The sequence below is a fragment of the Peromyscus eremicus genome, chromosome 1 (assembly GCF_949786415.1).
Source record: "Peromyscus eremicus chromosome 1, PerEre_H2_v1, whole genome shotgun sequence".
NCBI classification, from domain to species: Eukaryota; Metazoa; Chordata; class Mammalia; order Rodentia; family Cricetidae; genus Peromyscus; species Peromyscus eremicus.
The window spans coordinates 22,966,669-22,990,008 of NC_081416.1; the positions used below are offsets into that span (position 1 = coordinate 22,966,669).

At 37.5% G+C, this 23,340-nt stretch overlaps 1 protein-coding gene across 4 annotated transcripts in view; it reads left to right on the top strand.

Moving 5' to 3' along the window:
- LOC131896265 (cytochrome P450 2C42-like) overlaps window positions 1–18,752 on the top strand; it is a 42,549-nt gene extending 23,797 nt beyond the window's left edge. For 2 of the 4 annotated variants that reach the window (XM_059246840.1, XM_059246846.1), the window contains exons 2-9: window positions 5,538–5,700; window positions 5,915–6,064; window positions 8,746–8,906; window positions 9,965–10,141; window positions 11,340–11,481; window positions 14,034–14,221; window positions 15,664–15,805; window positions 18,571–18,752. In XM_059246840.1, the coding sequence (XP_059102823.1) occupies window positions 5,538–5,700; window positions 5,915–6,064; window positions 8,746–8,906; window positions 9,965–10,141; window positions 11,340–11,481; window positions 14,034–14,221; window positions 15,664–15,805; window positions 18,571–18,752 (1,305 nt within the window). The remainder of the gene's footprint in view (window positions 1–5,537; window positions 5,701–5,914; window positions 6,065–8,745; window positions 8,907–9,964; window positions 10,142–11,339; window positions 11,482–14,033; window positions 14,222–15,663; window positions 15,806–18,570) is intronic. The other 2 variants (XM_059246860.1, XM_059246851.1) reach the window with 2 other exon arrangements.
- Window positions 18,753–23,340: the final 4,588 nt, after the last annotated feature.

Genomic DNA, 23,340 nt, shown 5'->3' on the forward strand with positions numbered 1-23,340 from the left:
TTGCCAGGTTATGGAAAAATCCTTTTTTAAACCTTTGCTATTGACATGATGTTTTTTATGAAATTCTGAGGCATCCAGGACATTTCCTATCAATAATTTATCAATCTCATCATTGCCTTGTGCTAGAGGGCCTGGCAGACCAGTATGGGATCAGATGTGAGTTATATATAAAGGATGACTCCTTTTCCTGATTGTATCTTGTAATTGAATAAATAGTGAAGTTAATTCTGAAGCATCAGGGATAAATTCTGCAGTCTCAATATGTAATACTACTCTTTCAGCATACTGAGAGTCAGTTACTATGTTGAGAGGTTCTGAAAAATCCATTAATACCAACAGAATAGCATACAATTCTGATTTTTGAACTGAATTATAAGGACTTTGAACCACTTTACTTGAATTTTCTGATTTGTAACCTGCCTTTCCTTGTTTGTTGGCATCTGTATAAAATGTACGAACTCCAGATATGGGTTTTTCCTGTACAATTCGAGGCAAGATCCAATCAGCTCTCTTTATAAGATCAATTCTATCGCTTTTGGGATATTTGCTGTTAATTTCTCCCAAAAAAAATACTGCAAGCTCTTTGCCAACGTTCACTTTCTGTCCATAATTTTTCAATGTCCTCCTTAGTTAAAGGTATGACAATTTCTGCTGGGTCTATTCTTGCTAATTGACAAAGTCTCAATTTTCCTTTCCAAATCAAGTCAGAGATTTTTTCCACATAAGTTTTTAATTTTTTATTTGGTTTATTTGGTAAAAATATCCATTCCAATATAATATCTTCCCTCTGCATTAATATTCCTGCAGGAGAATGCCTAGAAGGTAAAATAACCAAAATGCAATCCAGCTTTGGATCAATACGATCCACGTGCCTTTCCTGTACTTTCTTTTCTACCAACGCCAATTCTTTCTCAGCTTCAGGTGATAATTCTCTTGGACTGTTTAAGTCCTTGTCACCTTCTAAGGTTTTGAACAAATTATGCAGTTCATCATTTTTTACCCCAACAATAGTTCGTAGATGAGAAATATCTCCAAATAATCTTTGAAAGTCATTAAGAGTCTGTAGTCTATCTCTCCTAATTTGCACCTTTTGGGGTCTAATTTTTTGTAGCTCTATTTTATATCCTAAATAATTAATGGAATCTCCTCTTTGTATCTTTCAGGAGCAATTTGTAATCCCCAGCAAGGCAAAATTTTCTTTACTTCTTCCAACATTCTTTCTAAAGTATCTGCATTTGAGTCAGCTAATAAAATATCATCCATATAATGATAAATTATAGATTTAGGAAATTTTTTATGTATCACTTCCAATGGCTGTTGTACAAAATATTGGCACAGAGTTGGGCTATTCAACTTTCCCTGTGGGAGGACCCTCCACTGAAATCTTTTAACCGGTTGAGAATTATTATAAGTAGGCACTGTGAAAGCAAATCTTTCTCTGTCTTTTTCTTGTAATGGTATTGAAAAGAAACAGTCTTTTAAATCAATAACTATGAGAGGCCATCCTTTTGGTAACAGAGTAGGCAAAGGAATTCCAGATTGTAGAGAGCCCATTGGCTGAATTACTTTGTTAATTGCTCTAAGGTCTGTTACCATTCTCCATTTACCAGATTTCTTTTTAATAACAAATACAGGAGAATTCCAAGGGCTGGTTGATTCTTCAATATGCTGAGCATTTAACTGTTCTTCTACCAGCTCTTCTAAAGCCTGTAGTTTCTCTGTTGTTAAAGGCCATTGCTGGACCCATACAGGCTTGTCTGTTAACCATTTTAAAGGTAGAGCTGTTGGTGTGTTTGGAAGATCATCAGTTGTTGTGCCCTGTTCTTGTATAATATGGATGGCTGGTGACCACTCAGAATAATGCCTTCTAATATTTCTCTCAGAAACATGTGCTAGTTTATGATTTGTTTCTGAGATTGGAGGGATGTTAATCTGAGTATTCCATTGTTGCAACAAGTCTCGACCCCACAGGTTCATAGCTATGTTAGCTACATATGGTTTTAATTTTCCTCTCTGTCCTTCTGGACCTATACATTCGAGCCATCTCACACTCTGTTTCACCTGAGATAATGTCCCAATTCCTAACAGTTGAACGTTTACCTCCTGAAGAGGCCAAGTTGGATGCCAAAATTCTGGTGCAATTATGGTAACATCCGCACCTGTGTCTACCAGACCAGACAACAAAAAGCCATTTATTTTTATCGTTAATTTTGGTCTTTGTTCATTAATAGAAGTTTGCCAAAAAATTTTCTTTATGTTTTCTATTCTCTCTGTTTCATCATCCTGACCAGCATGATTTATTCCAATAGGCATTTGGTTATTTAATTGCTCTGAGTAGGGGTTTCCTCTATGACTGCAGGAAAGGTTTGAACTGGATTTGCTATTGGGGCCTGCATGAGGCCCCTCTGGGAATTTCCCGAAGACTGAGGCAAAGGATTACCCTGTCTGTCCCTTGTTGATCTACATTCGTTGGTCCAGTGTTTTCCCTTACCACACCTTCTGCATACTCCAGAAAGAAGGGGCATTCTGTTGCCATTGTTCCTTGAAGAAACATTGTTTCTAGGAATGACCTGTTTATAGTCCCTTTTCAAACGACCTTGCTTTCCACATCCAAAACATCTAACATTCCTCAAACCTTTTGAAATTGCTTCTCCTACCTACATATCATCATGCTCATGAGCTTCAATATTAACCGTGTCTCTAATCCAATCTTCCAAAGGTGCAGATCTTGCCTTTGATGGCCTAATTATTGTTTTGCATGCTGCATTCGCATTCTCAAAGGCCAAAAATTCAATTATTATCTTACTAGCTTCTGAATCCGGGACCATTCTCTTTACTGCTGAAGCCAGTCTTTGTAAAAAAATCTGTGAAAGATTCTTTTGGGCCTTGTCTAACCTTTGTAAATGACTCAGTTTTTTTTCCTGGTTCCTCAACTCTGTCCCATGCATTCAAGGCTGCTGTTCGACATAAAATTAGGGTTTGGACATCATATAAACATTGTGTTTGTGCTGAAGCATATTGACCTTCTCCAATAAGCTGATCCTGGCAGACTTGTATTCCTTTATCCCTCCATTGTTTTTCTATGTTTTTAGCTTCATCCTTGAACCAAGTTAGCCACTGAAGCCTTTGACTGGGTTCAAGAACAGCTTGTGCCAGCTCCCGCCAGTCCTGTGGTACAATCCTATTATATGTTGACCAAGAGTTTAACATTTGCTTTACATATGGGTAATGCATGCCATAAGATACTATTGCCTCCTTAAACCTTCATAAATCTAACATTTCAATTGGGGCCCAAATATTTTGTGTAGTCATTTCATCAGGCAACTGCTGTATGGTTACTGGACAAATTAAGGGTAACTGTGTGAAAACAGGCTTTCTTTTTGTAACCTTATAATCCAATCTTGAAGCAACTTCACTGTTAATTTCTTCTGTCTGAATTTTTACAGGTTTAACAAGTTTTTCTAAAGCTGTCACCCTGGCACTTAAATTGACTATCTTTTTAAATAGTAAAATGAGGATAAGCATAGTAATAAACTGCATAATTCAATCAACATTAATCTTCTCATATAGTTGTTCCATTGTCAGACTGCCTAAAATTGCAAACAAAGCCCAATTTTCTTCCAATGTACACAGAAAACCCATTTTTTTAATGTGGAAAATTTTTTTCTTTTAAATAGTTTCCTTTAAAATATCTGATATGTTAAGTGACTTACCAAGTCCGTGTAGAACAGTACAAATCTGAGGGAATTTCAAAACAGCCACCTAGTGTCCGAGGTGTGAATCCAGAGAGAGAGAGAGAGAGAGAGAGAGAGAGAGAGAGAGAGAGAGAAAGTACAGCCACAAGTTCTGCCTAACAGCTTGAATTTAGCCAAGTGTTCCCGCTTGAGCCTAGTCAAGCCTTGGCTCTGGCTACCTTAAGCTCCAACCATGTGCATTGGCTTTACAGGCAGGGCCCCTGTTTGGCAGGGCAGGCCTGAGTTGTCTGTAGCACCGGCTTTAAGCAAGTAGCTCAAGGTTAGTCCAGCCTGATGCCAAGCCAACCTGGGCCCAGGCTCTTGCTATGGCTCTAATAGCTCTGACACCCTGGGCAACTTTATTTATTAACATATAATTAAAATCACATTTCAGTACAAGTAAAATACCACCACATAGTGTTTTGATTATTCTTAGTGCTTTCATTATTATGAGGCAATGGAAATTTCTTCTCTGGCCCAATCTATCTGGTCTTCAGTATGATTCTTGTACTTTTATAGGCATCTCCTTCTTTTGGTTAGGAAATTTTTCATCTATGATTTTGTTGAAAATGTTTTCTGGGCCTTTGAGTTGGCATTCTTCTCTTTCTTCTATTTCAATTATCTTAAGTTTGGTCTTTTCATAGTATTCCATATTTCATGTACGTTTTGTGTTAAGAAGTTTCTAAATTAACATTTTCTTTGACTGATGCATTTATTTCTTCTATTGTATCTTAAATACCTGAGTTTTTTTCATCTCTTGTATTCTATTGGTGAAGCTTGTCTCTGTATTTCTTGTTCATTTACCTAGACTTCCCATTTTTAGAATTCCCTCATTTGTGTTTTCTTTATTGCTCTATTTCCATTTTCAGTTCTTGAACAGTTTTATTTGTTTACTTAATTTGTTCATTTTTTTCTTGGCTTTATTTATTCATCTCCTCCAATTGTTTGTTTGTGTTTCCTGGCTTTCTTTGAGGGACTCATTTGTTTACTCCAATTGATTGTTTTTGTTTTCCTGAATTTCTTTAAGGGATTTATTCATTTCCTCTAAACACCTCTATCATCTTCACATATCGGTTTAAGGTTTTTTCTTGTGCTCCAGCTATGCTGGAATAATCAGGGTCTGCTTTGTTAGAACAGCTGGGCTTCAGTGGAGACATTGTCCTGGCTGTTATTGATTGGGTTCTTACACTAGAATCTAGGCATCTGGGTTTGAGGAGATTATAGGTCTAGGTGCGAATTTCTAGGTTTATCTTGGTTGGCTGGGTGTTGTGTACCTTTGTTTCTGCTTCTACTCCACATTTTCAGAGTGTGTTGGTTCTTTTCCTAGCCTGCTAATCTGCTGTACTCATTGGAGTGTTTACTGATGTTGCAGGCTGCGGGGAGAGGAGGCCAAAAAAATTTGGTCTGTTGCAGTGCTAGACATGATCCTGAGTATTGGTTCTGGGTAACAGTGAGAATGGGGTAGGCCCATGGGCATCCTACCTGGTCTGCTGGGAGATGTGGCCTGTGGTCTAGTTGGGGTATGGAATACAGCCAAGAGGCAGAGAGGGAAAGGTGGGGATGGATGATCTGTGGGATCCACAGGAGATGTGGATGGGGGTTGTGGGGAGAAGGGGTTTTCCTCAATTCCTCCACAAGGTTGTGTTCTGCTACAGCACTAGGTGCAAACTTGATAATTGGTTCTGGAGTAATAGAAAGAGTGGAGAAGGTCCATGGGTAGCCTACCTAGTCTTTTGGTAGGCATGGCCTCTCAAACACTGACATCTTTTTGTTCCACTCTTAATTCCTTTTTTTATTTTTCAGTTTTCAAAAGTCTATGGTCCCATGTTCACTCTGTACTTGGGCAGGAAGCCTGCTGTGGTGTTGCATGGATATGAAGTTGTGAAGGAAGCCTTGATTGATCATGGGGAAGAGTTCGCTGGAAGAGGAACCTTTCCAGTGTTTGATAAGATTGCTAAAGGCCATGGTAAGTGTCCTTGTGCCTACATGTCCATACATCTTCTTGTCTGTGCACCTATTTGTCCATGTATATATATTGGGATGTGGTCATAGGGAATTTGAGGATGGAATGTAATCTTGAAAACTTGTTCAGACCCAGCTTGGCTTTCTATGCGGCAACTATCCATTAGCCCATCTTCCTTATTTGGTATGTCCCTACTCATTTCTGCTCTTTCTTTTAGGCATTGTTTTCAGCAATGGAAGGATCTGGAAAGAGATGAGGCGCTTCTCACTCATGACTCTGCGGAACTTTGGAATGGGAAAGAGGAGCATTGAGGACCGTGTTCAAGAGGAAGCTCGCTGTCTTGTGGAGGAATTGAGGAAAACCAATGGTGAGTGTTACTCATCATAAACTTCTGTCTTGTTATTAGGTCCTTGAGAAGTTTTGAGTGTGGCCAGAGCTTTCAGAGCTTTCATTCTGTGTTCTGGTTCAGTCTTCATATGGAAAGTGTGATTTGTAGTTAAAAAAAAAGGAGAGTTTTTATATCTGTGACTTTTGTTTTATGATGGGATTCTATCTGTTGTAGAGGATCTAAGCCATTATTTAATCTAGATCTTTTCCAACTGTTTTGTTTTCAAAAAACAAAATGACTATATGAATTTTAGTTTTAAGCTCATTTTTTGATGATTTAAGGGACAATAATTTCCCTCAGCATAAATATTAATTTCACTAGCAAATACTTGGTCTGTGAATATGATGGCAATCACTGTATCACACTTGTATAGAAAAGTAACTAGATGGTATAATTGTCTTTAATTGGACTATGTTGTGCAACTGACATATCTCAGGTCCATGCACAAAGTTCTGGTGGATGATGTAGTGTAAACAAAAAAGATTTACTATATCTTAGTAAAGATTTATCAGTTCATTCTCTTCTAAAAGCACAGCATAATTTATACAAGACAGAATGAATTATTTCTAATCTTTTATTCTATTGATTTATATTTTTGAATAAATATATGTTATTACATGATTCTGCAAAATTAATTTTAAGTTTTCAGTGATGCATACAACTAGCTTTCACTATTGGCTACATCTTCATTTATTCATCTCACCTCCCTCTGTTTGTTGTATTTGGGGTAATATATTTACGACAATAGTTGTCTTCTTTCACTCTCAAGTTTAAAAACACTTGAAATACTTCTCACAATGAAACATGACCTTGTTTAAATGCCATCTTTCAAATTAAGTGAAAGAAATGAAAAAAGCCAGATTTCTTCTCTGAGTTACACACACATGCCCAGTCTCACATATACTCCTAGCCATTTACTCATACCCATGAATATAATACATTTCTTAAATAAACTTCTTCCTCCTTTGACATAATAAAATATGTATTGATATAGCATTTCCATGAATGCTATGGTTTTAAAAGCATGTGCCATTTAAACAACTAACACAATTTCTTTTTTTTTAAAGATTTATTTTTTTTAAGATTTATTTATTTATTATATATACAGTGTTCTGCCTTCATGTATGCCTGCAGGCCAGAAGATGGCACCAGATCTCATTACAGATGTTTGTGAGCCACCATATGGTTGCTGGGAATTGAACTCAGGACCTCTGGAAGCACACCAGTGCTCTTAACTGCTGAGCCATCTCTCCAGCCCCTAACACAATTTCTTATTGTCAATGTCCTCGTCTTTATCCAAAGTGCTTTTGATTCAAGTTATTTTTATTTTAGGGTCTATGGATTTTAGTTTTGTGCACACTTTCTGTATGAAATGTAATCATTTGATTTTAGTAATTTTATTAAAGAGAGCTCCTCAAAGAGTACAGAAATGGTAAAATGTAAGGAATTTAGGGGATGATGAACAACATGTTAGTTACTTTTCCTGTTGCTATAATAAAATATCTGACAAAAGCCACGGAAGGAAAGAAGAGATTATCTGGGATTCTTGTTTCTGGTTTTAATCTATCTTAACGGGATGTCACAGAAGGGGAGCCTGAACCAGGGAGGTGTCCTGGTCACGCTGTCAGCTCAGTGAAGACTGGAGGATAAGAATGGTCCTGCTTGCCCAGCTTCATTCCATGTATGCAGTCTAGCAGCCCAGTCCAGGGAATGGTGCCTTCCTCAATTAGGTTGGATCTTCTAATCTCCCTGACACATACACAAGCCTCTATCCCTGATGATGCTGACGAGTTGACAATCAATATTAATCATCACAGGCATTTTCTTCCTTTTAAATCAGAAAATCATAGGGAGTTTACACATAGAATTGAGAATTAAATACTTTATCTATTTTCTACTTTTGTTTGCTTTCTTTTGGGGGCATATTTCAAACAAAGGTTCTCATCTTAATTTTACCCTAAGAAATCTATTTTATAATTAACGTTTATTTATACAATTTTCAATTCACATGACATAGTTGTGTTTCCTTTTCATGTTAGTTTTCTGAATGCATGAACTTAACACAATCTCTCTGTTTATTATACTCTACTGGCTAAAAACATGAGCCTTTCAACTCCTATGTATAAGTTTTTCTAAGTTCCTGTTATTCTTTCCCTTTCCTCTTTTTTGGGAGAGATTCATTTCCCCTTCATTTATATTTGTTTTTTGAGAAGTTTGTACAGTGTATTTTGATTATATTCACACCCTCACCTCTTCCCAGATCCACCTGCCTGCCATCCCCATGCATCTTTGTATCATATTGTTTAGAGGCTTCACAAACAGACTTGAATCCCCCCAGAAGTCTTGAATTGCTGAATATTTAAAAAATCCCATTACCCCCTTTCTAAACAGCAGACCCATGGGGTGACAGGCAAATCAATAAAGGTATGAGATGAAAACTGAGTATATTCAATTTCATAAATTGGATAGATGACCAGATCACTGAAATCATATTAAACATAAAAATGATGCACAGATGTAATGCATATTGTTATGTCTACCAGGCCATTTGTGGGTAAATCTTGCTTTAAATTGTCATAAGTTCTTTTACTTGTTAAGAGATAGAGTGTTTTACACACATATATTTCAGTGGCATTTTACAATTGTTCCCAACTCTTCAGGCTCACCCTGTGATCCCACCTTCATCCTGGGCTGTGCTCCATGCAATGTCATCTGCTCCATTGTTTTCCAGAAGCGATTTGATTATAAAGATCAGGAATTTCTTACCTTCATGAACATTTTAAATGAAAATGTAGAGATTCTGAGTTCCCCTTGGATACAGGTGAGTTCAAGCTTTTTCCTTCAAAACAAAAACAAAACAAAACAAAACCCAAAACCAACCCACCCTACCCCCCCGAAACACCTAGAGGTATGTGTACCCCAAAGTTCCAAAAAATTCTTTAAAAAATGAAGAGTTAACTGTGGGCTTCTAATACTCTGTTCATTGACTTTCCATTAAATTTCAAATCACTTTCTCTAAAAATCATCGGGTGAATGCTCAGAGATACCTCCATAACTCAGTGGATATCTGTTTCATTTTTGAAATCTGTTAGCAACAAGGCTTATGATCCATTCAGTACTTTAGAGATCTTGCCATCAAAACACTTAGAAATATAATTTGCAATGAGACTATTTTCTTCATTTAGGGACAGTGTTTGGAATCACTGAATCTACTAGCATTCCTGGAGTGTGGCAGTAATATTTAATAAACAGTTGACATCCTAAGTAGCAATATATCTGTCATAGGAGTGACAAATGAGTGGGGTCTGGATCCCATCAAATTTTTCCCTGTGCGGAGCTGAACTAGACAATTTGTCTAATGATCTTGAAAAAATCACCAGCTGGTCTGCCCGGGTTCACAGTTGTACTTCAAGAATTCTTAAGAATCTCACTGCTAAAATTCTTATTCTGTATCTGAGAGTGGCTGACAGAAACTAAGTAGCAAGGATGATGTCTATGCTTTCAATCAGGATATCCCAAGTCCCTTCATCTCTGTTGCAGTCTACACAATGTAGATCACATCATTTCATGCCATTTTATATTCAAGGTTGTATTGAAGAGGTTGTGTAGAAAATAAATGAGCTGATGTAATATTCATATATGGAATAACAATTGTGTGAGAATTTAAGCAGTGGTTATCATGTTTGAGCTGGTTCATTATGTTCTTGTGTTGACATCTCTACAAGCAAAGAGGATTTCTATATACACTATAAAAATCACTCATCAAGATGAATGACATATACTATTTATTTTTATATTTATTCTTTTTGGCCAGGGCCCACTATAAGGTACACATATATACATCTTATGTTTTAAACTTTTATTATTTTTCTTTTGTAGATTTGTAATAATTTTCCTGCTATGATTGATTATCTACCAGGAAGTCACAGAAAATTACTGAAAAATTTCACTTTTTTGAAACATTATTTTTTGGCAAAATTAATAGAACACCAAAAATCACTGGATATTAACAATCCTCGGGACTTTATTGATTGCTTCCTGATCAAAATGGAGCAGGTAAATTGTTAATAAAACTCAATTCAGTTATTTGATTGCTTGAGTATCTTTTGTTCCATGAATCGTCTCTGTTTTACAGGCATATTTAAATTGTTCAGACCAGTAATGTTTGACACCCAGTTTGTCTGCCTAATGTGTACATGAATTTGCAGTAAGCATCCCCGAAAATATAAAGTTAAGTAGTTCAAATATATTAACCCTAGTTTTATTAGACAAAAATAACCTAGCTGAAAAGTCTTATAATACAATGGGCTCATGGGATGCAAATATTTCCAAAACTCTCAGAAAAAAAATGTCATGACATGATATAAAGATGAATGTTGTCCTTGCAGACTATGTATGGAAACTTAGAAAAGCAGCTCAAGTTAGCCAGACTTCCTATAGCGTCTGTAGATTGAACTAAATCTTAAAATATTAGCTGTAGACAGGTGAGGGAATTTCAGATAAATTATAAGGTGTAGGTTGTGGTGTGAGAAGGGAATGATTAGTGTCAAGTATGAAAGGAGCCTTAACTGAGTGTAACTTCAAGTGGATTGACATGGACATGGAATTAAAGATGGATGTCTGTCAGGCACCTATGTGAATAAATGCTTCTGTCATGGCTCCATTTATTGAAAGCCACTTATTTTCATTGGATATTGTTAGCACTTATCATGATAAGGTGGGGTTTTTTTTGTGTGTGTGAGCTCTCCATTCTGCTTCATTGAACCGTACCCTTATGCTGTCTGAGTCCTGGATTTACTATCCTTATTCATGCAGTATACTTCCCTCATTAAAGACAGGAACCTTCCATCTTTCTTTACCACTTTTACAATTGAGACCTTCATCTTCGTGACTAGCCCTCATATAACATGCTCTCTGCCTTTTCTCCTCCTTTTTATATGTGTTTTGAGTAAAACATTTTTAAAAAGGAAATGAGCATCAATTCTTTTGTTTATGTCTCTGGGAAGATGGTATACTGCATAGCTCACTGCCTGAGGAGTCTCATGAAAGATCTTTTTCCAGACTAGAAAACTGGGTGTGGGCAGTGAAGATGGATCTGGGGGTCTACATGTCTCTTGAACACATGTCAGTTTCTTCTCCTGATGCATTTTCCAGGGTCTGTTAGGTTAAATTCCTAACATGTAAGTCATTTTATTCACTGTAATAAGTATACTGACAAATAATTTTCTGGCTAACACAGTCAAACTATTCCTAGGAGAAGCACAACCCTAAGACGGCGTTTACTTCTGAAAACTTGATCTTCTCAGCAGGTGACCTGTTTGGTGCTGGAACAGAGACAACAAGCACAACACTGAGGTACTCTCTGCTGCTCCTGCTCAAGTACCCAGAAATCACAGGTAAGGGCACAGATGGGAAGCTAATGAGTTTCAGAAAGGAATGGGAAGACAACCCAGGAGTCCTTGATTTTGTTTGTCTCATGAAAGCCTGAGGCTTTATTTCATTTAACATTCTGTGACCCTACAATCTGCTACATTTATCAGGAGGACTGAAGTGAGATGTCTTAGCCCATAACAGAGGAAGATGCTTTATAGAAGTGAAGATGGAAGGCAAGAGGAAAGATCAATAAAGTATTGTTCTAGTGCCTGGATTTCATGAGAAGTGATTTTGTCCACATAAACTTTTTAAAATGAAAATTAGTCTGCAAACCTCATGATGTCATTGTTTTTCTCTGCTGAGTAGTAGTCCATTGTGTATATGTACCACATTTTATTTATCCATTCTTCAGTTGAAGGGCATCTAGATTGTTTCCAGGTTCTGGCTTTTACAAACAATGCTGATATAAACATGCTGAGCAAGTGCCCTTGTGGTATGATTGAGCATTCCTTGGGTATATGCCCAAGAGTGGTATAGTTGGGTCTTGGGGAAGATTGATTACCAATTTTCTGAGAAAGCACCATATTGATTTCCAAAGTGGTTGTGCAAGCTTGCATTCCCACCAGCAGTAGAGGAGAGTTCCCCTAGCTCCACATCCTCTCCAGCTCCAGGAGTTCAATTGGCAAGAAAGAGGAGGGTTTGTATGAGTGAGAATTGTTGAGACCAAGATTGGAAAAAACACAGGGACAAATAGCCAAATGAATGGAAACACATGAACTATGAACCAATAGCTGAGGAGCCCACAACTGGATCAGGCCCTCTGGATAAGTGAGACAGTTGATTAGCTTGAACTGTTTGGAAGGCATCCAGGCAGTGGGAATGGGACCTGTCCTCAGTGCATGAGCTGGCTGATTGGAACCTGGGGCTTATACAGGGACATTTAGCTCAGCCTGGGAGGAGGGTACTGGACCTGCCTGAAATGAATCTACCAGGTTGAACTCAATCCCCAGGGGAGCCTTTGCCCTAGAGGAGATGGGAATGTGGGGTGGGATGGGGGGAATGCAGGGGGGGGGAGGACAAGGGAAACCATGGCTGATATGTAAAATTAAATTAAATTATAAAATAAAAAAGTACAACATAAAAAATGCAAATTAGCTTAAATTGGAAAAAGCCATATTGAATAGAAGATATATTCTTGAGGATAATTTTCCTTATTCTGACAATTCTTTTGTTGGAATAAAAACTCTCCTTACAGAAGAAGAAATACCAATTCTAGAATTTAGTGAGACATAATCCTGGAAATTATTCCAAAAGCTTAGATCCTTTAAAAAGACATTCCTATTTGGGCAGAATTTCTAAAGGAATTTCATTTATTATTTTAGAAATAAGTTTCCATAAAATACTATTTAACATAGGATGGATTATTGGGGGAGTGTTCTAATTTTATCTTAAATTAAAAATATTCTATGTATATGAACGTTTTTGCCTGCATTTATGTGTGTGTACCATGAGCATGCCTTATGCCCACAGAGATCAGAAGAGGATATCAGATACCTAGAATTGAAATTTACAGGTGCTTATAAGCCACCTTTTGAACGCTGGTAATTGAACCTAGGTCCTCCAGAAATCTAGAGAACCCAGGTCCTATAGGAATCCGGAGAACTCAAGGGGAAGGATGAGACTGTCAGGGAGGCTGCTTAGCATCACACCTAGAAAATATCCAGTTCAGAATGGACCAATGGATGATGAAGGTGTGAGGAGAGAACCAAGAACAAAAGGGAAATAAGTGGTCGATAGTCTGAGACTTCCCAGTAACTGGACAAGTGTGGAAGGACTTTGAATCATCTACCTGAATATTGTAAAATAATTCCAGTAGAAGGAAAAAATGTAAACTGATAAAGAGAAATAGAGTTAAGTCTAAGAAAGCATCAACAATGACAATACTCATTGTTTTCTTACTGGGGCACAAAAGTTTGAGCAATGTATAAAGCCAAAGTTGCCCTATGAGGATTGGACTGAGGAATATTTATATTTAATACATCTAGAGAGTATGAAAACATTATTTCTACATGAAGAAGAATTTATTTTCTCCAATGATGTATAAGAAAGAAATAGTCATTACATATAAATATAAACAAATTTCAGGAGAAATTGTTAGTATGTGGTCATATTTGGGAAGTAAGAGGGTATTACATATCTGTGGAAACTACATACAAATATGCACACAATACCATTATAATTTATTTTTCAATGTACTGCATTGTTTTGGTACAAATAATGTTTGATCAATAGTTTTCTTCTGTAAGAGTTGACATTTTTGACTTGCTGTTCTGTTTATTATTTGTTAGTAATAGTTAATGTTGATTTTTAAGTATGCTAAATGATATATAAGGGTTGTGTATTTTGACATTTAGTATATATGATAGAAGTATTTATATCATAGCAACCATCATTTCATTAGCATATATTATGCTTTCATAATGCTGCCAGGCACCTTCATCTTGCTACAAGTAGCCCTGACTTGTGACTAATGTGCCATTTCCTTTTCTGTCTTTTGTCTACTGTGTTGAACCAGCCAAAGTCCAGGAAGAGATTGACCATGTGATTGGTAGACACAGAAGCCCCTGCATGCAGGACAGAAGTCACATGCCCTACACGGATGCTGTGTTGCATGAGATTCAGAGATATATTGACCTCCTTCCCACCAGCCTGCCCCATGCAGTGACCTGTGATATTAAATTGAGAAACTATCTCATTCCCAAGGTAAGTTTCCTTTGTCTACACTGCACCTTAATGCCCTTCATCTCAAATGAGTGAGTGAAATAAAATCATAAGCCCAAGATACTGGGTCTTCCAAATTCAGACTACCAATGTTGCAGAGAACATTATAAAAACCTTCAGGGAGATTAAACGAACAAAGCCATGTATTGTATATTCCCAATCAGACTATATTAGAATTCTTGAGAATTTGCAGTGTGATTGGTCCTAATTTACTGTCCCCACAAGATGAGAGAAATACAAACACCTTAAATCTGGAATCTGGGTGGACTTTATGATATTTCCAGCAAGATTTTAGAGCAAGTCTCAGTTTGTGGAATTGTAGGTCTTCCAAATTTACATTCAACTTAAAGCCACTCTTGATTGTTTACACTTTCAAATAAAACCAAAAGTTCAAATTGTCATTCTCTGAAAAGACTCTTCTAGGATTGTATCAGGATGCTGAGAAGTGTATGGGCACATTTAGGGAAATCACATATTGACCCACTAAACCTTTCAGTTCATATATTCAGTTTCAGGGTTGGTTTGTGTATCATTATCCTCTAGCAGTTTGCTTCCACTTATAACTTTAGAAGAAAAATGTACAAAGGATATCCTATAGGACTCACATATTTTAAGGAGGGTTAGCATATGTTAACTATGGTATTAGTGGATATGCCTACTTCTTCCTGTCTTAAGATGATATTCAAAACTCTCCATTGTATAGGTTCTGCTCTTTTTGTAATTAATAAAATCTCTGGCATGGTCCATTCACAGCTTATAAATATCCTGCTTAGTGAGTCATCTTATCAGTTTCAATATTTATTCTCAAGTAAATTGATGACCCTGACGGGAATTCTTACAAAACCAGGAAATTTCTAAGTTTGTCATCTTTTAATATTTTCAAGTAATCCGAAATATAATAATCTCTCATTCATAATATCTCATCCACATTTTAAAATGAAGGCAAATAAACTGTGTGTCAGGGAAAAAACTGAATAATGTTTTATTTGTTTTTGGCCGTGTTATTCCAGAAGACATTGTTAATTTTATCAGACATGTACATGCAACATTCCTATGAGCAGATACCTCTGTTATCATACGTAAAATCTTACATTTGAAGCCACATTCCACACATGCATGATCCAATAGCAGCAGTGCTAAAATTGAACAGTAGGTGGTGATAGACACCAGTGTTAAGCTTTTCAATAAATGAATATCCCATTACTTAGAACTTCAAAAGATATTGGAGGACACTGTATCAAGATCACTACCACTAGACCCCAACTCATCCTTGATTGTTACATGATCTTTCTGTCTAGATATGCCTCTGCTCTTGTTTAGACATGGTTTCCTTTGAAGCTTTGACTATGACATGTCCACCCCACTATGTCTCTTACCTCTGTAACATTTATATAACTTGACTTGTCTATGCCTCTTGTTTCCAGGGTACCACTGTCATAGCATCATTGACATCTACGTTACATGATGACAAAGAATTCCCTAACCCAGAGAAGTTTGATCCCGGTCACTTTTTGGATGAGAATGGAAAGTTTAAGAAAAGTGACTACTTTTTTCCTTTCTCAACAGGTAATCAAAATGATTTCCTGGTCTTTTGGATCTTACAATACACCCTCCCCCACTTCCTCAATGTTCCTTGAGCCTCAGCTGCAGCAGTTGTGTGGTAGATGTATCCACTGGAGCTAGGCACCCAATGATAAATAGTTCTCTGCATTTTGATCAGTTTTGTTTTTTCTGTAATGGTCTCTCTTTGTTGCTAATATAAATTTCTTTTATGAATATGAGAGCTACACTTGACTTTGGTATAAAGAAATGTAGATCTATGACCTCACTAGCCCAGCAAAGTGGGGGAAAATTTCTAGTACTGGGCAATATTTTGCTTCCTGTTGAGGGGCTTTAAGACCAATTGAACAGCCATTGGTTACCAGGACTTGTGTGCCACTATTGCACTCTTGGGGATATTTTATATTCTGGCCATGACTGTGGATCATGGGTGTCATAACTAGGTCTAGTATATTGGTTGCCTCCCTCCCTTCTGAAATTATGTCTCCTAGAAATGACATGGAAAGAACCACAATACCAATAGGTATGCTAACATGGAAGGAGTAAATCTCATGGACTTCTTTCCATAAACAAAGAGCAATAGACAACTAAAGAATGCTAAGAGTGGGAGAAATCTTCATCCCCATTACAATCCTCCTAATTAGTTTTATAATACTAATTGGTCAGCTCTGAAATCATATAAAACATACACGAACAAGTAACACTAATGGACTCAGCAGGTTGTATTTTATATCTATATACATAGATGTTACATATACATTCTATGATATTTATTTATATATAACTACATGGTACATTTATATGTATCAATATAACTGCAAAAAATATTTCTAAGGCAACAAGGTAAACTGTAGGTATCCCTTGAACATTACATGTTGGTTTCTCTTGGCATGGTAGATCTGATCACCATTCCTGATGTCCATGTACTGTCTCTGAGATGAAACATTGTATCTGCTGAGCCATATTAGTGGTCCTTTAGAGTGTTCACTCATTCTTCCTGATTCATAATGCTAGACCACAGTTCATTTGGATTGTGTGTCTAGATATATCACTGGGCTATAATTGAAGTCTTCTTAGACAATAAAACAATTGCCCTCTATGAGGAAGGCAGATAGCTTTATGATAGTCTATTGTTTGGTACCAGTTTTTTGTACAAGTTACTTTCCTTGTTCTTGTGAACAAACACTTAACAAAAAGCAACTTAAGGGTTCATTTGGCTAAAGTTTGAGAGAGTATAGTCTATTATGAAGAAGGAGACATGGAAGTAGTTCGCTGAAGAGAGCAGCTGAGACCACTCACATCCTCACATCTTGGCTGAACATGTAGCAGATAGCAGGCTGGAATTGGGGGAGACTATAAACCTGGAAGATCCACCTTCAGTGACTGACGTTCTATTGTGAGGCCCTACCTACTAAAGTTTCCACAACATTGAAAAATACCATTACCAACTAGATAATATTTAAATACAGAAGTCAATGAAGGACATTTATTCCATACACACCAAAGATTCTTTTCTAAGCAACTGTCTCTGGTGGCCACTGCATATCCAGTTGTAGCTGAGGACTGTCCATGGGGACTCTGTGATGATGTCAGGTCTTCCAATACCACAAACAATTTAATTTCTACAATTTAGGGCCATTCTCAAGATGGCTGCTGGCTTTAGTACTCTGAGTATTTGCTGATTGATATGTGAAGGTTTTCTTTCAATTTTCTCAGCTGGGAAGGATCCTGATTATCTGCCCATTTAAGCTATTTCTTTTTCTATAGGATGGAGAGCCTTCTGCCTATGCTGTGAGACTTTCTCTTTTTCCTTTTCTCTTTTAATGGGAGTCTCTCCCATTATCCTGGTGTTGGTTTTAAAGCAGTGGTACTCTGCCTCTTCTGCTGTATTCTCTATTCTATGGAGTACACCAGCTCTACTTTTGTGCACCATTAAATCCCAGGGCTCACTATGGCCACTCATCTCCATGAGCAGTTAAATGAATGTTCCTTTGTTTTCACCCTGTGGATGAGAAGTCTAGTATTCAGTATTACTATTGCACCTTCTAAAGCTTTGTAACCGAGAATTTTAATACTGTGTTTCCCAATATTAGAAATGATGAAAAATGTGTCCTCTTTTCTCCATTTATTTACCCAACTATCCGTCCATCCATCTATCCATCTACCCACTCATTCATGCACCCACCCACCCACTCACCCATCCATCCATCCATGCATCTATCCATCCATCCACCCATCCATCCACCCATCCATCCATCCATCCATCCATCCATCCATCCATCCACCCATCCATCTATCCAGTGTATCAAAGACTGACACAAATTCTCTATTATAGTTGCAACACAGTGCTTGTGTCAGCCAAACACAAGGAGTAATTATACTCAGTTTTTTTTAAACAAACCAAACAAAACAATTTTTTATTCATTTTACATACCAACCACAGGTCTCCCTTTCATCCCTAATCCAATTCCCCCAACCCCATCAACTCACCATCCCCTCCATCAAAAGGGTTAGTTCTCTGGTGGGGGGACAGCAGGTAATGGGATCCAGAAAACCAGCTCATGCACGAGGGATAGATCCTGATCACACTGCCAGAGGCCTGCAAAAAACAGACCCCGCTACACAACTATGTAGAGGGTCTAGTCTGGTCCCATGCAGGTTCCACAGCTGTCAGTCTGCCTGCCTGTCACCTGGGAGACCAGGGTTCAATTCCCCAACGTGGAGGTCGAGCTACTCAGTTTGTTTGTTTGTTTGTTTGTTTTAATTTACAGGAAAACGGATTTGTTTGGGAGAAGGCTTGGCCCGAATGGAGTTGTTTTTATTCCTGACCACCATTTTACAGAAATTTAATCTGAAATCTCCAGTTGACCCAAAAGACCTTGATACCACTGCTGTTGCTAATGGATTTGTTTCTGTGCCACCCGAGTTCCAGATCTGCTTCATCCCAGTCTGAATGTATGTCCCCCTGAAACCCCCTCCTCCAGGGCACCGTTGACCTCTTCTGTCAGGCATGCTTCTCTGGCCTCCCATTTCACATTGCCTCATCCCCCCAAAGTCCAGAGAATGCCTGTCTTCTACTTGGGGCAATTTTCAGGCTCACTGAACAAACACAGCTACAACTCTCTATGCTGTGCAATGATTTACTGACTTCAGCATTGCTAATTCTTATCTAATCCTGAGTTATTAATATATTATTACTGTTAAACTGAGAAAATATGACCCTTCAGCATTACCTAGCCCTGTGTGTTTTAAATAAAATTGTTATAATTCTTGTCTGTTTTCAAAATTTTCTTTATATTATTTTTTTTTAAAAAAATATGAACTCACATAGGCCAGGCTGTCTCTAAAGTCACTGTGCAGCTGAATGTAACCTAAAAATTTCCTGTCCCACCACCCAAGTTCTGGGATTCCATGTATATATGTGCACAACCTGATCCAGTGTCATGTTTTTGTTCACAAGGCAAGCAGTAATAAATTAATGTCCCAAGGTGTTTTTGTTTCTTCATCATACTATGTGCAAAGAAAGTAAGAGTCAGTGGCAGAAAGGCTCTTTAGCTGAGCATCACTAATAATGACTACAAGGTTGGACCTGAGTGAGAAAAATGATGCTGTAAAAGGAAATATAGAAAGGACTAGATGTAGGGAGGATTCCATACTAAGTGTTATTATTCCTATCCCTGAGTTGGTGATACTCTGAACATAAACACTTGGTATGGTCTTTTCAGTTTATGATTATTACCTAGAAACAAATATACATCCATTCTCTGGATGGAATTCCTGTACTCTATGTATAACCCTTCTCTCCCAAACAAGACCAGAGTTCTTGAAAAGTCTCACCAATTCATTTTTTTTAAATTTCCACACATTGCTTTTCACCCTTAAGTATGATGACAACTTGATGCTATGATTGTGAAGTCATTGGCCTTATTGGATCAATGGAAAATACATAGATGTACACATAGATATCATTACATTCTTGTCAACATCTTCCTTTCTTTCAATCTTACATCAGTCACTGACCTTTTAAAGTTTATTTCTCAGAGGAGCTACCTGCCATTCTCTTTGTTATAGCTACAAACACAGTGGTTGTCCCAGTATTTAATTATATTCTGTTTTCTTTTATTTGTAGGAAAATGATTTTGTGTGTGAGAGAGCCTGACTCAATTGGAGTTATTTTTATTTATGACCACAATTTTATAGAATTTTAATCTGAAATCTCCAGTTGACCAAAAGGAACTTGATACCACTCCTCCATGTAAGATATTAGTGCCTAGATGTACATAGATATGGGCATAGTTACAATTTATGCCTAGTACATACCATATATACATAGACATTTATATGGAATTGAGCTTATGTAGCATGCATCTTGCCATTTGCTATATTTGTACAAAACTATGTTCTAGAAAAAGCCTCAGGATAACAGAGTGACAGGAAATGACCTAAAATGAGAACAAAGGTTTTAAAATAAAAACTGCAAGTTCAACCCAAGCTGTGTACCTTTTACATTTTTTATTGGAAAATAAAATTGTCATAGGACAAGTATAGGCAAAGGCATGTGCTGTCCTTGAAATAAAGTCAGAGTCAGTGACACCTGAATGTGCTGTTAAAATTTATCTTCTCTCTCTCTCTCTCTCTCTCTCTCTCTCTCTCTCTCTCTCTCTCTCTCTCTCTCTTTTGGTTTTTCTGAGACAGGGTTTCTCTGTGTAGCTTTGCGCCTTTCCTGGAACTCACTCAGTAGACCAGGCTGGCCTCGAACTCACAGAGATCCACCTGCCTCTGCTTCCCAAGTGCTGGGATTAAAGGCATCCGCCACCACCGCCCGGCAATTTATCTTCTCTTACCTCAATGATTCATCTTGTAATTTCACTTCTTGTGATTCTGGGTTTTTGGTGTCTTTGTTACTTGACTGACTTCATGAACCTAGGAAGAAAATGTCATTGATATTAGCTCCCATAATTACTGTAATAAAGTAATATAAGCTCACCAACATCAAACAATAATATTTTTATTCTGAAGTTCTTGAGTTTAAAATTCCAATATCAATTTACAATATTAAGACCAGCGTGTGGACAATAGGTTCCATCTGGTGAGTCTAGATCAGTTAGTTGTTCTTAACCTATCTAGTGCTGTGACCCTTCAATACAGTTCTTCAAGTTGTGATGACCCCTCCACAAAATCATTCTTGCTGCTACTTTATAGCTACTGTTATGACTCATAATATAAGTATCTGATATGCAGATATCTGATATGTGACCCCTGTGAAAGGGTCATCCTATTCTAAAGGGGTCATGATACACAGGTTGAGAACCACCTATCTAGAGGAAAACCCACTTCCCTGACATTTTACTTCTTGTGGCCTTGGATAACCTTGACATATTCTGTACTATTAAAATGTCTTGTTTGGTATAGCATAGAATCTACTATTGATTTCTTTTCTTATGAAGATTTTTCTGATTACACAGTATAACCTGTAAAACTTACCTGCATCAAGATCTTTACACAGTCAAAAGTTTCTCCTATTTTATCAGTGCAGTGCCCTCTCAGCATATAAATTAGCATGGGTACAGGTTTACAGGTCCCAAACATTGGGGCAGGGATAGCATTGATTAGGTATAATATAATTATGCCACCAAACACTCTGCTATTATAATGGCCATTTTACCACTGAAATACAGAGGTGGTTTTTGTTCAGCATTTTGATATATAAAAACTGATGCAGAGAGAATGATGGATGGTGGACAAAAAAGTCTAGATGAAATCAGGCAGAAATTTCCAAGAGTTCTTTTCCAGTAATCTCCTTACTTTATCTTATAGCACCACCACATGAACCAATTCCTTTTCAAGGGTCTTTTTGGTAGGTATGTAACATGATTTTGCTTAGGTCATTGTTCAAACATTAGGTTGTCATAACTATGTAAAGAGTATTTCCCAAAGAACCCAGAAATCTATATAATTTTTTGCTTTAGTTTTATCCCATTTTATCTCTGTAGATGTGATATATGGCTTTGTATATGTGTTAATTAGGGTTTGTATTGCTGTGAAGAAACACCATGAACATGGCAACTCCTATAGAGTATTTAATTGGGTGGCTTGCTTACAGTTTCAGAGTTTAGTCAATTATCATCATGGTGGGGAACATGGCTGTGTGCAGGTAGACATAGTGCTGGAGTAGTAGCTGAGAGTCCTATATCTTGCAGGCAACAGGAAGTTGACTGAGAGACTGGGTGGTATCCTGTGATAGAAACATCAAAGCCTGCCCCGATGGTAACACTTTCTTCTACCAAGGTCATATACACTTCAATAAAGCCACACTTCCTAAAAGTGCCACTTCTTGTGAGATTATGGAGGTCAATTATATTCAAACTGCCACATTCTACTCTCTGGCCCCCATAAGCTTGTAACATTATCATAATGCAAAATGCATTTAATCCAACTTCAAAAGTCCCCATATCTATACCAGTCCTAAGAGTATATTAATGTCCAAAGTACAAAATCTCTTCTGAGATCCATGTATTCTCTTAACTGTAATCTCCTTTAAAATGAAAATAAAAAGTAGATCTCATACTTCCAACATATAATGGCACAGGATATACATTATCATTCCAAAGCACAGAGAAGGGAACATAGTGAGGAAATACTAGAACAAAGCAGGAGTGAAAGCCATCTGTGCATGCCACAAACTTTGCTTTTCCATTTCTTTGTCAAAACACTCTTCAGATCTCCAAGTCCATTCAGCTTTGTTGACTGCAATACACTTTCTTCTTTTGGGCTGCTTCCATTCCCTGTTAGCTGCTCTCCTCAGCAGATATCCCACAGCTCTTGCATTTCTACTATCTTGGAGTCTGCAAGGCAATCCAGGCTTCAATTTCACAGCTTCACACAATGGCCTCTCTAGGCCTCTGTTCTGGAATACCCCCGACACATTCCTGGCTTCAGCAGCTTTCCTTATTGGCAAATTCCATAGCCCCTTTCTTCTATCCTTAATCCCAGAGCTACATGACTGAATCTGCCAAGTTCTCCTGCTTACTGGGGCTGGAACAGGGCCCCCTTGTTCAACTATGTCTTTACCAGATATCTGTACTTTGCTGCCTAAACTTGGCTGTCCTGAAACTGGATCTTTAGACCAGGCTGGCCTCAAACTTAGAGATTCATAGCCTCTGTCTTCTCAATGCTGTGATTAAAGGTGTGTCTCAACACACCTGTCCTTAAAATTACTTTAGTTTCTTTCCAGAAGTTGGAAACTTAGCTGGGTAGGATGTTATCTTGAGGTCATCACTCCCTTTATTACATTTCCTAATCTATTTATCTCCTTAAACACAGGACTTAGTTCCATTCCACTCCCTGGTGCTTGTTCTCCTCAAAATTTATATTTTGTAATTTACCCTGATCAGCTTGCACTTTTTCATCATAAATGTTCATTAGAGTTACCACTAATAACCACAGAATAGAGTCTATATTAAGGTGTTTTAAGATTTCTTCTGCCAGTGGAATTTATGTAAAACTCTTTTTTTTTTGTTGTTTTGTTTTTCAAGACAGGG